We start from the raw sequence: 16,126 nt of genomic DNA, 5'->3' as shown, positions 1-16,126 counted from the left end.
CATATGAGAGGAGCACAACCACACCTTGAATACAGCGTGTGCGATTCTAGTCTCTCCACGTCAGAAAGGTTGTAATAGAATTTAAAAGCATACAATAAAGGACAAGGATTCAAATTGTTAAACAGCTTCTGTAAGAAAAAGGTTAAATAAAGAAGGACACTTCAGCTTTGGAAAGAGATGACAGAGTGGGGATATGATGGAAGTCTACAAAGCTGTGAACAGAAAGAGGTCGATAACCCTGTGCTTCTCATGAAACAAGTACTATAGGCTATCCAATAACATTGACAGACAACAGGCTTTAAACAAACAAAAGAAAGGTTATAATGCTGTTTTGTTTCCATTTGAAGCACAGTTAAGGAGTGGAACTCATAGACATAGGATATGGTGGAACTGAAAGCATAAATGATTTCAAAAAGGAATTAGACAAGCAAGTGGAGGAAAAGTACATTGAGACGTCACAGGTGGAGACATGGGAAGTTTCTAAACCACAAATTGCTAGTGGGTAAAAGGGAAAACAGTATTACTCTATCCTTGTCCATTCTTTTAGCCTTTCCACTTTTCATCTGCTACTGACTGTTGAGAAGAGGTTTGTGAACTTTTGGTGTGCCTGGGTTTGTATTTCTATACTGAAACGTTTTGTTTCAGCCTAATGGCAACTGCTGGTTTTGTGTCACCAGAAGAGTTTATTTCAGAGAGTGAAATAAAGTGAAATACTACATAGTCCTCCAAGATGCATGAAGTGTTTAGCATGACACAAGTATCAATTTTCTTAGGTACTAACAGTATATTGGTAAATGGCCAGTCAGCATGTCAACATGCTAAATGTGTAAACAGTGTGTCTTAAGGATTGATCTTATGCACAGGGTGGACTTTTTGTAATCGATTCTGAGCTCTGGTTTTAAGTGAACTATTCTTTATATATATTCTTTATATTATAATATATATTTTATATAATTATAATTACATATAATTATAATATAATATATTATACATTTATATATATTATATATAAAGAATATATAATAGTCTTTATATTAAATGGTAAATGGTTAATGACCCCACCAATAGCTCTTTAGAAGTGTACTGTGTCATACAGAGCTTCAGGGAGAGGTGTGGTCCTGCCAGCCCATCTGAGCTGGTGCCTTCTTGTAGGAGCTCCTGTGCGCAGGCTGCTGTGCAGCACAGGGGTTGTGAAGAGGAGCCCCCAGGGCCATCCTGCAAAGTGTGGTGACACAGGTCTGGCTTTCTGGGAGTGAGAGACAGGAACCAACATGTGTGTCTCCCACCCCATGGTTAGGGAGGGTTGGATGATGTCTTGAATCCATGTGGAAACCCCCAAGTAAAATTCCTCGTGTGTTTTCCTGACGTTAGTCATCTTCCAAAGGCTGAATGTGGTTATTCACTTCGCTCCTTGCGCTTTGCCAGGACGTGTTCTCAGCGCTGACCCTTGAGAGCATATGCACTGGCTTTGTCTGAAATATATTGCTGCTCTGTGAGATCAGAGCTGCAAAGTGAGTCCTAGCACCTGCCCCTTACGAAATGAAGGATCCCCAAAATATGTGCTGTAAAAATGTTTCAGAGGGTGGCTGCTGCCAGCGATACCTCATTCTTTTTGCAAACAGGCAAATATCAATAATAAATGTATTTGGAATTGCATTGATTAGAAACCGCAGCATTGCTCTGACTTGGGGCTTTCTGCTGTTTGGAAGGGTTTTGGATGATTTTTGTGAGGGTCTGGACTCCCTTAGGGCACATGTACTGTGTGTGTGCATGACTGAGTATGTCACATGGTGGGTACAACAGAGAGAAGATGGTCAAGACGAACCTAAATTCAGAGGGAGAGTGCCTGGCTGATGGACAGAGGCTAGCAGCTAGCCAGCCTGTATGTAGAGGAGCTGTGGAAACCATGTTAGCTGAATAATGTCATCTTTCGGTTTAATTCTAAATTAATTATGGTAAAGATGAGTCAGACCTAATTAATTGAGGAAGATTTTACTACCTGTGCAGCTATCCAAAAGCATCTTATGGTAATTAGTTTTATCATTGAAGCGATTGTTGCAAAGATTTGGAGAACATAGGTGGAAATTTGATGATAATTGGTATTTGCCTGGTTTGAATGTTGCATACTGGAAATGTTTCCAGTGCCGGGCAGCGTTGTCAGTAGATGGCAGTAAATGTTAACGTCTAAATCCGTTCGCACAGCAATGAAATGGTGTAACTCTTAGGTCATGTCAAGGACACTAGGAAAACAGCGGCATTCCTGTTAGTGATAGTGCAGCTTTCTACGTGGCTTGCAGACTTAGAAAAACTGGCAAAAATGTTTTCTGTTCTCTGGAAAAACAAACTGTCCCCCACGTGGTCCTTTCAGAGTGGTGGGTGATGGGGAAGAGAGAAAGGGCTGCCCTCTTAGATGAAAGTTGAATATTAATTTATGGTGTAATAAATCTTATTCTGCAACACGATGCTGGTTCAAGATGAATCATAAGTGAAGTGTGATTCTGCTGGGATTCAGTGTTTTTACCACCCCCAAACGTATTCTGCTAAAGTTAGCTGCAGTAAAATACAGACTGAAAGTCAAAGATGACTTAAGAAAAATATGGAGGTGAGTTCTGGCGTTTACCTTACTGTAGGAACATGTAAAGGTACACTTTAAAAAATTACCTCCATTCTTTGTCCTGTCTCATTTCCTGCTCATTACTTGAACTGTATGTGTAGCTGGAAAGTGTTTGTTTGAGGGTTCACTCTAGGTATGTTTTGTACCTGCCGTATTTTCTGTCACAGACTAATTTCCTTTTGTTTGTACTGATAATGCCAGGCTGCAACACAGGGTTCTCGTGCCCTGAGGCAGATCATGAGTCATCCCACTTAAGTCAGTGATGATTTATACAGAGATGTGTGCTCACTTGGTGGTGGCCCTAGCTTCATCTGAGATTGTGTGACCAAAAGGAATCCTTGCGGCTTGCCTAGTTTGCCTTTCCAGGTAGCACAGATGTGGATTAACTTCTCATTCACATCAAATAATGTTCTTTAATTATAAGCTCTCCCCATGGCAGTAAGTCAGTGGAATTAGGTGTAAATTTTAGCTATTTTGGATTGGAGGCTTCTTCCTCAGTGAAAAACAATGAAGCAGAGTTGAAGGCAGCGTAGAAGATGGTAGTGCTTAAACTAGACTTAAAGCTAGTGATTGAATTAACTTGGAAGGTCACTTTTTGTTTCCTTTTTCCTGGCTTTTTGTTTTTTCTTTAACTGGCTTAAGCCTTGGACTGTCTAGGAAAAATACAGTTATGGTTTGGTAGTGGTAGGTTGCAATATATGGATTGGCTGCCGTCCTGCTAAGGGTGACGGGAGTTTTGCCATTGGCAACAACAGGACTGAAACTGGGCCTTGCTTGAAGTACTCTGTGTCATGAATTGATTATGTGAATAAAACTGCTTAAGCACTGGCAGTTTGCAGATGTAAGAAGCTAGGAAACCAACTCTTCATTCCTGCTTTCATGTAGACATTCTCAGCGTCACACACGCATCTCGGTTCATAACCATGTCAATTGCAGATGATATGCGGTTGTTTTCCAGCTTTCTTGGGGTTTTTAATCTTGTTTTCTTTCTTTCCTGACAGAAATCATGCGATCAAATGGATTTTGTTTAGCCAATACTGAAACAATAGTCATTGACCACAGTATACCCAATGGAAAAGAGAAGCACCTGGACGTAGATTCAGCAGAACACTTGTAAGTGGGGTTTGTGCATGAGTAATGCTGTCAGCTTTGGATAAACCGCAGCTTTCCCACCTCCTGTAGCAAAATGTTGTCCTCTGTCTAGGAGCAAAACTGGTACAGCTGTCCTTCTGAATGGGTGAAGGTTACTGGGCCTGATTGCTAACGCTTCAAAGCTCTTTCTATTAAAATGGATCAAGTGGCTGTCAGTGAGAATCATTGACCCCAGGGAGCTCAGTCCTCTGTGTATGAAAAGAAGCTGTGGCTGTCATAGGGGTCCTGCCAGGTGAGAGTAGAAGAGTTTTTTTTTTCTTTCTCTCATGACTGTGATGAGAGCTGGCTTAAATCCAAATTTGGAAACTCAAACATCCTTACAAATAGAATATCCTACTACAAAGGATGTGCTTGCTTTGGGGAGCAAAACATCATCCTTGGAGGAGGAGAACACACCCCTGAATGTAATGGAAGGGAGCTCAGCAGCTGCCCAGGTGCTGCGGGATGCTGGGGCTGGGTGAAATGTGTATTGCTTTAGAGGAGAGGGAAGTTAGGCTAGTCTTACCTGTAAATTCTGCCTCCTAATATATGTAGGTATTCTGGGGTCAGAGACCTGTAACCAACCAGGAGGGCTTTCATGTAGGTCTTAAGTCAGTGACTGTATTGACAGATGGGTATTGATGGAAATCTGCCCCTGCCATAGCAAGTGATTGATATTTCAATGGGCTTCAGGTAGTGAAGCATTTAAAAATTTGTCAGAGAAACATTGACCTACTTTTTCATTAGGGCAGTCAAAATGATGGAAACAGAATACTAAAAGCCTTATGGAGGCTTTATCTTTGAATGCAGCACTCTGTCTTGCCACATTTGGAATGTGGTCATTGCCCATGTGGAAAGGCTTAGAGCTTGACAAGATTTTGTCAGGGTCTGGAGTGTGTCAGTGGCTGCAGTGTAATTTCTCAGAGTCTTTCTATTAACTTATCACTTTGTGCTTTGAACCTTGACCTTGCTAACAACATTTAAGCTTATAAGCTTATATTAATGAGGCTGAAGCGACACACTGGAGGTAATTCTGTAAGGCCAATGTCTGGAAATTAAAGCTGTCGTAGTTCATAGCGGGTCACTCTTCAATACTGAGAGTGACAAACAATAGGAGAAAATGACCAAATAAAACGTTTTACTGCCTTATTTTGATTATTTTAAAAAAAATTATTTTTTTAAAAAATCTAGTTTTAAATTTAAAAATATTCTGTGGCCCAAGCAAAACTTACTGGTCTGGGATCAGAAACTGCCATCATCTAACTGTCATCCCATTGAAGTCAGAATTAAGTCTGGAATTAAGGCCAGAAAATACTAATATGATAAAAACTATATGGTAGGCATGGTTTCCCAGAAACTGTGGTGAAATAAATAAATCTAGGATAACATCTTGGCTTTGTGCATTTGTATTTTATCTTCCCTGAAGGAAGTTAAATCAAGAGTCAAGAAGTTAATAAATTCAAAATGTCTGTTCTACATGGTGCCCTAAATTTGCCCGTCCTGTAGCTGTATTTTATAGCCGAGAGGTAATAGCTAGGAGATAACGGCACTTGTGTAGCACAGATGTTTTTTTTAAAATGGAACTTTTTTTAAAGGCAGAAGTTTTCTATAATGTTGCTTTAAATGTACGTTAGTCGCCCAGAAAGGAAGCTTTAAAATCTTTCAAAATCCTATGCAGTTCCTTTTTGGTCTCTGTAAAACTGGATATATAGGATTGGTGTCTTTCATTCTGAAATCAGAGTTAATTCCCTGTGGACTTGCATATCCTCAGATGGGAACTTTTTCCTTTCAGCACATGAGTCAGACATTTTGAAAAGCAAACCTGTATTTTTTGGAGAGAAGCACTTGAAGCTTCAGCAAGTAGCATTCATTCCCTGAGGTCCTGCTGCAGTGGTTAGCTTTTGCAGCCTGCAGCGTTACCTACCCAGTGATCCATTAGCTGAAAAGTCTCATATTTGTTGCAAAAGAAACAATAGCATTTTTGCAAGTTGGAATCGCTTACTCTGTGGTTTGAAGTAGATGCTTTCTGCTTCCTTAATTTTCTTTCTAATTTTATTTGGCAGTGCACAGTACTGTTGCAAAATGTGGTGAACCCCATGTGCTCAGTATCCATGTGGCATAAATAGTCCTTTTATGCATGGTTCTCAGAGTACTCTGCAGTTCTTTTGAAGGGATGGGTGGTAAATAAATACATTTGAACTTACTGCTTTGGGTTTGCTACAGAGGTGCTTTGCCCTGCCAGGACTGTTTGCGCTTCTGTCTTTTAGGCCAGCAGGAGAGGCTGTGGCATTGGACATGCTGCCTTTCTAGCAAATTCACTCCAGTAGTAGATGTGCATTTTCAGGACGGTGCTACCATTGCCACAAGCATGTTGCTGTCCATGGGAGAGACTTTCATGGGTGGGAATGCAAAAGCAGCATAGAGATGGTAAAACCAGATACAGAATTTTTCCAGGAAAAAAGAAATCCTACTCTTGACAGGAAAAGAAAATGCTTCCCCTGTGCTTTTATGTCTTAAATGGGAGATCTTTTCAGGTACTGCGTGTACACAGGGTGATGAGAGGAGCTGGGCTGTTGTCTCACACCATGTTTACACTGGTGTTACTCTTGTGAGTTACCGAGAAGTGTCATAGAATCACAGAATCATTTAGGTTGGAAAAGATCCTTAAGATCATCGAGTTCAACCTAACGTCGAGTAAACCTAACACTGCCAAGTCCACCACTGAACTATGTCCTTAAGCGCCAAATCTACACGTCTTTTAAATAACCTCCAGGGATGGTGACTCCACCACCTCCCTGGACAGCCTGTTCGAGTGCTTGACAACCCTTTTGGTGAAGAAATTTTCTGTCATTTCCAATCTAAACCTCCCGTGGCACAAGTTGAGGCCATTTCCTCTTGACTTGTCGCTTGTTACCTGCAAAAAGAGACTGACACCCCCATGCCTACAGCCTCCTTTCAGGCAGCTGTAGAGAGAATAAAGTCTACCCTCAGCCTCCTTTTCTCCAGACTAAACACCCCCAGTTCCCTCAGCTTCCCCTCCCAGGACTTGTGCTCCAGACCCTTCCCCAGCTCCGTTGCCCGTCTCTGGACACGCTCCAGCACCTCAGTGTCTTTGTTGCACTGAGGGGCCCAAATCTGAACACAGTGTTCAAGAAGCAGCCTCACCAGGGCCCAGCACAGGGGACAATCACTGCCCTAGTCCTGCTGGCCACACCGTTTGGATACAAGCCAGGATGCTGCTGGCCTCCTTGGCCACCTGGGCACACTCCGGCTCATGCCCAGCCGCCTGTCAGCCAGCACCCCCAGGCCCTTTCCCACCAGGCGGCTTTCAGCCACTCTGCCCCCAGCCCGCAGCGCTGCGTGGGGCTGGTGTGACCCACGTGCAGGACCCAGCACTGAGCCTGGTTGAACCTCACACCACTGGCCTCGGCCCATCGGTCCAGCCTGTCCAGATCCCCCTGCAGAGCCTCCTGCCCTCCAGCAGATCAGCACTCCCCCCCAGCTTGGTGTCATCTGCAAACTGACTGCGGGTGCACTTGATCCCCTGGACCAGACTGTCAATAAAGATATTAAACAGAGCTGGCCCTGGCACTGAGCCCTGGGAACACCACCTGTGACCGGCTGCCAGCTGGAGGTAACTCTGTTCACCACAGCTCTTTGGGCCCAGCCATCCAGACAGTTTTTTGCCTAGCAAAGAGTACGCTGGCCAGGCTGTTAGCTTCTGTGTACCTTGTTTCCCTCTTCTGCCTAGCAAATGTGAGCAGCAACTCTAATGTATTAACAGAGGTTAAAATGGTGAAGGAGGTTGTCTTGCAGCACAAGAAGTAGGCCCTTGTGAAGGACGGAGTGTCTGTCAAGGTACTTTGAGGACAAAATAGCAAGAGCAGCAGTTTGGGCATTTAGGAATCTGCATGTCCATAGTAGTTTACAGAGATTATTTTGGGAAGAAGACCTGTTGGTAAGAACACAAAAGCATTTGGACCATTGGGTGTCCCCTACAGCTGCTAGCTGCAGTAAACAGTCCTCGTTTATTAGGTTTGGTTTGGTACGAGCTCTCTAGGGCAATGCTTTGCAGACTGTGTCTGTGCTTCCTTTTTGGCATCAAGGAAAGTTTTCTGCATAACCACAGCATGTGAATGCCACTGCTTTGTACCCGAGGTACACGCTGCTTGTAGTACCCTGTCAGTGAGGCTGAAGAACCGCAAAATCTATTGGGCGTTCCAGTTGTAATAATCTAGTTTTATACAATTGACAATAGAAGAAGAGCAGAATACTTTTCTTGACTCCTCTTCTGCTTTCTTCATTCTGTCAGCCCTACTGATATTTCATAGTTGTTTCTAGATCACTAGCAGTCCATAAGACAGCACAATGTGGTCTGTGAAATGTTTGCAAGATTCAAAGTCAGCTCCCTTCTGCACATGTTCCCACACATGCAGGCAAGCAAACAGCCTGGAGGCAGTAGAGGAATGAGGGTAATAATCATTCAAAGTTCAGTCTCGTTTCTGTTTTGTAAGTAAAGAGCATAGCAACAGCATTGCAGGGGAAAATCCATGAGTTTCTACTCAAAAAATGTTCTGGTCCTCATAGTTAAAAAAGAGATGAGAAGGACAAGGTAATAAGTAGTATGGAAATGACAGAGCTGTATCCGTACATTGCAGAGTGCATACACCATGCTATCCGATAACCTGTGATGCTTCTAAAGCAGGTTTTGGGGAAAGATGGGAGTGGGAGATACATGTTTGTTTATCCTCCCACTCTTCTTCAGGTCCTCTGAAATACCTGGCTCTTAGGGCTCTCTAGAGTGAGGTTAGAGGAGTGTCTGCTATTGCCTCACTTAACTAAAGGAGTCTTAACTAGTTCATGTGTAGGTGAGATGTAGTTTCAAACCAAATTATTTTAAAGCATCATTCGTTTATCTGCTATGCAGAGAGCTGAAGGATGCCAGCCTGGAAAGGTAATAGAGACACATCCTGTTGTCAGAGCTAGGTTAGGATTTCTTTTTCCATCCTGTGCAATTTTTCAGTTTCTATTTCATTTTTTTTCTCACTCTATCAGAATGAATGCAAGTTCTTTCAAAATATTAAAAAGAGAGTGACAAAAAGAAACTTGACAGTTCTTCAGGTCCTTTGCTTGAATTGAGATGAGATTTAATCCTTGACCTGCAGTGACTGTCTTTAACTGCTAGGCTGTCTGGGAAGAACTAAAATGTTTTCTTACTGCAGAAATTCAAGCCTCCTAGGAACAGGAACGTGTGTAACTGAAAGTGTGGGTTTTAACACATTGATGCCTTCTGGTTGAGCATAGGCATGAGACGCTGGGTAATCCTTGCAAAAGTTCAGGTTACAATGGAGAGTTTAGGAAGTGGGAAGGAAAGTACTGAAGCAAGTGAAACTAAACTTGGGAATCTCTTTGTATTTTGATATTCTGTTTCTCAAAACCCAAATCTTGTGCCATGGGGAGGACAGTGTGGCTCTGGAGGAAGGACATTATAGTCGTTATTTCCTATTTGTGTTAGACATTTGGCCTCATACAAAAGCCAAACCCAGAGAAGGTACCTGGGAAGTGAAAGAGTGAGAGTCCAAGTTCAGATGGGAAATAAAGGCAGTTTCCCTTCCGCCTTTTGGGGGGAACTGAGGCACTTTGTGTTGCTGCCACATGCTGTGAGAACAAAGTGTAAGGATGTGGACCTCAGCTGCATGATTCACTCTTCGAGAGCTCACTTACTGCTTCATTCCTTCCTCATGATTAGCTTTGAAAGTCAGGGGTAACAAGGTGATTTGCTTGCATGTGCCATGGTTCTCACTGGCCTATGATTTATTCACATACACGTGGGTGTGGGCAGGAGGAGGTGTGGATGGGACTAGCTCTGAGTATTTTCTGTGAAGATTTTCCTGTACCATAGTGAAAGCTCTTCTAGACTTAGAAAAATCTCATTGTAGAGGTATCCAAAATTGCCTGACAGGAAAGGCTATGTCCCAGGAAATCATTCATTCGTTAGTAGGAGGGGAGTCCTGGGGCCTGAAAACAAACTAATAATGCTTTTGGTCTGGCTCATGTTAAATGCAATGTGGTAACCAAGTGTCGTGAGATATGAAGTTCAGTTGTTACAATGACAAGTGCTGTGAAGGGTCAGTGTCACACTAGAGAGGAGTCATAGAAGTCCCTTTTACTGAAGACAGATATCCAAAGAGAAGAGAACTTGCTTTCCTGTTATGCTGTGCAGCTGTGTTTTAGAATAGTTTTAAAAGGGAATAGCCATCCTGTTTTACTGAAAGCAAAATCATCAGCCCATTCATTTCCATAGGTTATAAAGAAACAGGCTTTCTGTTTCTTTAAGGACATGGAGAGTAATGGTTTCCATTTACTTCTCAACTCTCTCTAGGAAGTATTAAATCTTGGTTTATGAAAGTGGCAGTGGATGCCATTGCTGATGTCTCCAGTACGTTATCCTAGCATAATGATACGTAGGCTGATGTCAGAGAAACTATAGCTTCACGATGTGTAGTTGATCTGCTTGGACCTTCCTTGATAACTTCTAGTATGAATTCAGATTTCACGCTGCCAAAAGAGGGAGTGAGATATTGAAGCTTTCGAAAAAGAGTTGGGTCTCTAAATCTTTGTATTGCAAACTGAGCTTCATAAAGCTGAAGCTGCAAACCAGCATTAGAAATACTTCTACTACAACACTGCTGTGGTGTGAAGCAAGCCCACATATTACATTCACTCAGAACTTTTAACTTGCAGTGCCAGCGGAAACATTCCTGCCTGCAGCCCTTTTTCCAAGTAGTCCCCTCACAAATGTCTTCTCTCAAAATTTCCAGGTGTCAGTCTTCAGATACCCTAGCCTTCTCCCTCAGTGCTTTCCTTCCAATTTCTTTGACTTTGATTTTCTGAACGAACATTAATGACTTAATGCCTTTTGGTGGTTTTTCTATTTATTTCTCCTTAGGTTCGAAAGTGTTAGTGACTTTACCTCAGAACTAGAAGACAGTGATGATCCAACAGCTTATGTCACCAATTTGACATACTACCACTTGGTCCCATTTGAGACTGATATTCTGGACTGAGGCTGCTCAGTGATGCAGTCAGCCAGCATCCAGCCGACCTCTTCATCCATAGGCTCTGCTATCTCCAGCATTGCATCTCTGTGAATAAGGCTGCGCGGGCAGGACCAAAAGCCAGAGGAGTTGCAGCAAGTACGCCACAAAGCTGGTTTTGTAGTCTGGCCCTCCACTGTGTGTTACGGAGACATCTTGTAAGGAGGTAACTGCTTCGCTGCTGACAACAAACTCGTTTTCTGTGAAAGCAAGCTAGCAGAGGCCTCTTGGGGCTCAAGGAAATCTCTACTATGTGAGAATTGTCGGTCAGACACAGCCATCAGAAACTTGTGCTGTAGTATGCTGTCACCCATGCTGCTTGGCTTGCAGTGCAAGTTGGGGCTTCCTTTTTTAGGATACCACCAGAAACTTCCCCAGATGGCGTGACCACACTTTTTATGCTATGTAAGCAAGAAGGCGAGCAAACCAGCTGAATTTTGTCAGTTCCCTGTGTGGTTGCTTAATGGAGGTCTTGTGGGTCACTTTTTGCTCAGCTACCGGGTGACTGGTGCCTTACACGAGATGTCAGAAATACCATTGAGTGCCTCCAGGAAACAGAACACATGAGCTGACCACTTCTTTTAATCATGGGGTTTTATATAATCACTGAAGAGGTGACTACTCTTTCCTGGAATAGTAAAGCAGACAGCAGCTGGCATTGCAATGGACTGTGCATGATGTTTGGGTACCCATGTGATTTCAGAGATCTGGAAAGCTGATGGGAAGGCTGAGCTGCCCTGCTAAGAAGGGTCAAGGCTATGGCAGGAACTTGGATATGATTTTTTTTTCATGTGGACCAGCGAATGTGAATGGTGCTTACAGTTGTTTACATCAGAGAGATAATTCCCTATGCATATTTCTCCCTGGAGGATGGGAAGGAAGACAATGAGATTTATGTTGTATTTGGACTGAAAAAGAATGATAAGCTACAGTGTCTACAGTGGCAGGAAAAACGCTCTGTCCGCTGCCGGCCTGGCTCAAGGAGTCTGTCTAGCTTTCCAATATCTGCCTGCAGGGCCAGGTGCAGGCCTCATTGTCGTGTAATGTCATGGATTTCAGTGGCAGTAGGACAGTAGGAGCAAGAGTGAGATTGGACCCTGCAACCTCTTGACTACTGAGTAGTACAGTGTTAAAATCTCCTCGGGGTCTGTGTTTTGCAGAGCACTCTGAAATCTCAGCTCTCACTGTGAGTGCTTAACACTTGCCAACCTGACCTTTCATTGAGCTTTTTTCAATCTGTTTGCAAACATGAATTTGAACAGATCGAAATGGGAAGAAATGCATTTTGGACTTGTTTCTTGGTAAAGGGGCTTACTTGGTCCCCAAAAAGTTGATACAACTCACTTCTGCAGACTTTTCATTTCTCTCTATAGAATAACATTCAAATAGAATTTGCTAATGTAAATAATAAATTATTGAGAATCCTAATTCTTTTACACAGTATGTTTTTAAAATATATTTTAATGAAATAAAATATAACTCACCTTCAGTACACTTCTGCAGCTTAAAACAATGGCTTCCTTTTTTTTTCTTTTTCTTTTTTTTCTTTCTTTTTGTTTTATTTTTTTTGTTTGAGGATGCTTTTGCAGGTACGCCAAATCCTCTTTCTCTAGTAATTTTGGAAATGCGCTGGGTTTTGGCAGTTCTTTCTGTGCTCCATGTGTTGCCCATACTGCAGATATGTGAAACTTCTGCCTAACTGTTGATCTTGTGTCTAGCTGTATGTGGTTTAATGCCACTAAGATTAGTGGAGGAATTCTGCATTTTCAAGACCATGAGTGAAATCAAATGTGTCAGGTTTGTTGTTTTTTTTTAAGACAAACCAGGTTCTCGTATGTTAAATTTCTGGAGTAGAAAGGGGTATTTTCACTCATGCAAAGGTTTCTGAGCAGCCTCTTGAATTAGAATTGGGAAGGTTGGTTGGTTGGTTGTTTTACTCTCATTAGTTTTAACTCTTTGCTTTCAAAGTTAACCATTATGGGGTAGAAATAACATCTAGGAAACATGTGCATTGGACTGGGAATTGGTATATTTGATTTCAATTCCTGGCCTTGCTGTCAGCCTACCATGTTGCTTTGGGTAATTCTGCTTCATCTCCCTATCCCTGAGTTTTCCCTGAGTAATAGTTTGAAAACCACCAAGTGTCATTGGCTTTTGATGCAATACTGTCCCCGATTCCTTTGAATTTTCCTATGAATTTTTAACCACATGATAACTACTTATCTTTTTTAAAGCATTTTAAAATATATGGATTAAAAAATAGAGAAGTATTGCTAATATTTTAAATGTACAACCACATTCCTCATATGAAAACCAACTAAGCTGCACACACAGTAAAGTCATCAGGGAGTCTAATGCAAAGGAACTAATCTACAAACAGAATTTGTACCCATTTCACTTGGATTTTTCAAAAGCCATTTTGATCAAGTATTTTCCAGACATGATGTCATGTGATTTTTTTTTTCTCTTAGGTGAAATATTTTTATTTGATAAATCAAAGGAATGCAAATGGCCATGTGTATTACTTTGTCCACAGAATCAATTAAAAAACCCTTTGGTTAAATTGCTGCAACTTTCGCATGTGGATCAGGTCTCTACAACTGAGAGAGGTTTAGAGTATGAATTCTGCATATGGTTGATTCAAATGTACCTTACTGTTGACCAAAAAAAAATATATCTTTGCACACAATTGAGAAAGGAACACAGAGAATTTTCTTTTTTTTTTTTCTTTTCAACCAGCTCTAATTATAGACTAGTAACATCCTGCAAGAAGGTAGTCTAAACTCATTGCCAGATATCATTCCATTAAGTTTTGTTTTGTGATGTAGCATAATGCTCAACTTCTCCAACTGTGCTTCAGTTTCCGTTCTGTTTGGTGGCATGTCATGGCACTATCATAAAGAGAGCATCGCTTACAATAGCACATGGGTTAGTGTAGTAATTCTGAACACTTTGAGTGCAGAAGGGATGTTGGATCCAGAGTCTAGGCCTGCAGTGTAGCAGTTTAAACATAGGTAGTCACGAAAAATCTGCAGTCAGAAGAGAATGTTTTGCTGTCAAGGCAGACTAAGGCCTTGGTGTAAAGCTTATGGTTCAAAATGTGGTTGGTTAAGCCAGTGCTCCTCAAGCAATATAATGTGATAAAGGGCTAATAGGTAGGAGGTAAAAATGTATGCACAACTACAAATGCATGTGAGTTGTGAATAGTGTACTAAGATGTAACCCTATTACTCATTAAAGATAAAATAGCCCTAAGTTTACGTGTTAGTGATGAGAAAGTGGACCTGGTCCTCCCAGAGAATTTGTTGGGATGCAGAGAGCATGTATGAGCAGTTCTCACTCTGCTGAGAAAAGGAAGTCTCCAGCTGAAGTGTTGACTCTTGCCATGCCCTGGTGTCATCTCTCTCCTATTCTGGGCCAGTGGTTCTCCAGCTCACACTTTATAATTACTCTGTGGGGCTGGCCTGGCACACAGTCCACCCACAATGCCAGAGGGCACAAGACCCGTGCAAGCAGAGTGTGCTTTCTGCTGTGTCTCGCCAGCCCTTCACGTGGGGCTTGAGCCACTCTTTTTGGCTTCCTGGTAATGTCCTCAGCATCACACAGGAATGAAAGGAGTATTTGTGTCAGCTGAAGCATCAGGTGGTCAGAAGCAAATAAAGGATGGCAAAGTGGAACCACAGGTGCTCAGTCTGTGGGTCAAATGTGTTCCTTCTCTTGGAGTGACCATCTTCCAAAACAGTCGTGCAGATGTCTGTTGGGGAGTGGGACGGCTGGATGCATTTTTTCTTTCCACTGAGCCCTTTGGGGGAATTTTTAAACCAGAGGATTTGTGGTCACCCAGAGCCTCTCACAGAAGAAAGTTTATTTATCAATAAATAAGCCAGTACCTAAAAACGAATCTTAGCTACCTCCTTGTCTCTCACCTTGCTGAGTGGAAAAAACCATGCCTATCTTCTTGCTTGCTGCTTCTCTGTTGAGAGGATTAAAACAAAGGTCTGGAAAACAGGGATTTGTCCTGAAATCTCTCTGTTTTGGGGATTTGCCTGAATTTTTGTCCGTGGTCGGTTGTCGCTGGCTGCTGGCACGCCCTTGTGGATCCTGTGTGTTGGAAAGAGCATGTGTCTACAGAGATCCTCGGCTGGGGAGATGGGCACAGACTGATGCCCAGGCAGGGGCCAGGGGTTGTGGAGCACAGGCAGGCTCTGCCCTCCTTTGTGTCATGGTAGCTGGTGGGGAAGTGGCCATTTCCATCTGCTGGTCCTGCTGAAAAGGAGTAAGAGGGTGGGTTCATGCAGGGCTTGTAGCCATGGATGTGGGCAGTTAATGCATGTCTGCCTGTATGGGGATGCTCTGCCCATTCACGTGGTTGTATGTAGGCAATCCTCTTGATGTACCGAGGGCAAAAGCTGTGGGTGAAGCACAGCCCTGGTGCTGCTGCACAGCCACTGTCACATTAACGTCTCAACAAGTGGGCTGAGCGCGCAGGGCTCCCCCGCCTCGGCCTGCTGGGGCCATGGCAGCAGCCACAGCGGCCCTGGGCCTGCCCTTGGCCCAGCGCCATGTGTGTGAGAAGGGTCTCTGCGGGCACTGCCAGCAAAACAATTTATAATCAATCAGGAACCAAGCATCCCTCGCAGTCCTTTGCTGAAGTGCTTGACAGACACTCATGGGAACTGGTTTTCCTTTTTGTTATTTGGGCATGCTGCGTTTTCTTCCTTTTCTTTCCTGCATTTCCAGCTTCCCAACGTGAATGTCAGGGCGCCACAAGGGCCGGTGGCAGCGGGGGTCCCCGTGGGGCTCCCCAGGCAGGGCCTGGCACCCCGGGCCTGTCCCACCACCCCACCAGGAGCAGGGCCTGGAGCAGCCCCGGCATCGGGCACCTCCCTGGGGATGGGGGTCGGCCAGGACGTGGGGAGCCAGAGACCAGCCCTGCTGTGGTGTTGCTGGAGCAGGGGCTGGTGGCCCGGGGGGCTGACATGGGGTCCTGGGCCATGAGCAGGGTGGGGAAAGCCCAGGGGCAGGCAGGGACAGCCAGGCCTGTGGGTGCCTTGAGGCCCAGATGCTGGCTGCTCAGGATTTTTGTCCCGTGTGTATTGGAAGTACATTTATTTTTGCCACAGTTAAACAGGTAACCTGATATTCAGGGGAGATGAAACAGGGTGCAGAATTCAGTTCTTGCTGTGTTACTGCATGAAAAAAAGAATCACAAACAAACAAGCAAACAGCAGTCTTTCATTATTTAATAAAAATGTAGCTGAAATAAAATTTCATCTCTTAGATT

At 43.3% G+C, this 16,126-nt stretch overlaps 1 protein-coding gene across 2 annotated transcripts in view; it reads left to right on the top strand.

The window, feature by feature from the left end:
• PXDC1 (PX domain containing 1) overlaps positions 1-14,743 on the top strand; it is a 32,455-nt gene extending 17,712 nt beyond the window's left edge. For both annotated transcript variants that reach the window (XM_037380135.1, XM_037380132.1), the window contains exons 4-5: positions 3,616-3,727; positions 10,695-14,743. In XM_037380135.1, the coding sequence (XP_037236032.1) occupies positions 3,616-3,727; positions 10,695-10,812 (230 nt within the window). In that variant the 3' untranslated portion in view covers positions 10,813-14,743. The remainder of the gene's footprint in view (positions 1-3,615; positions 3,728-10,694) is intronic.
• The last annotated feature ends 1,383 nt before the right edge of the window (positions 14,744-16,126 follow it).

Source organism: Falco rusticolus, chromosome 3 (genome assembly GCF_015220075.1).
Source record: "Falco rusticolus isolate bFalRus1 chromosome 3, bFalRus1.pri, whole genome shotgun sequence".
NCBI lineage: Eukaryota > Metazoa > Chordata > Aves > Falconiformes > Falconidae > Falco > Falco rusticolus.
This window is presented reverse-complemented; position numbering and strand designations above follow the sequence as displayed.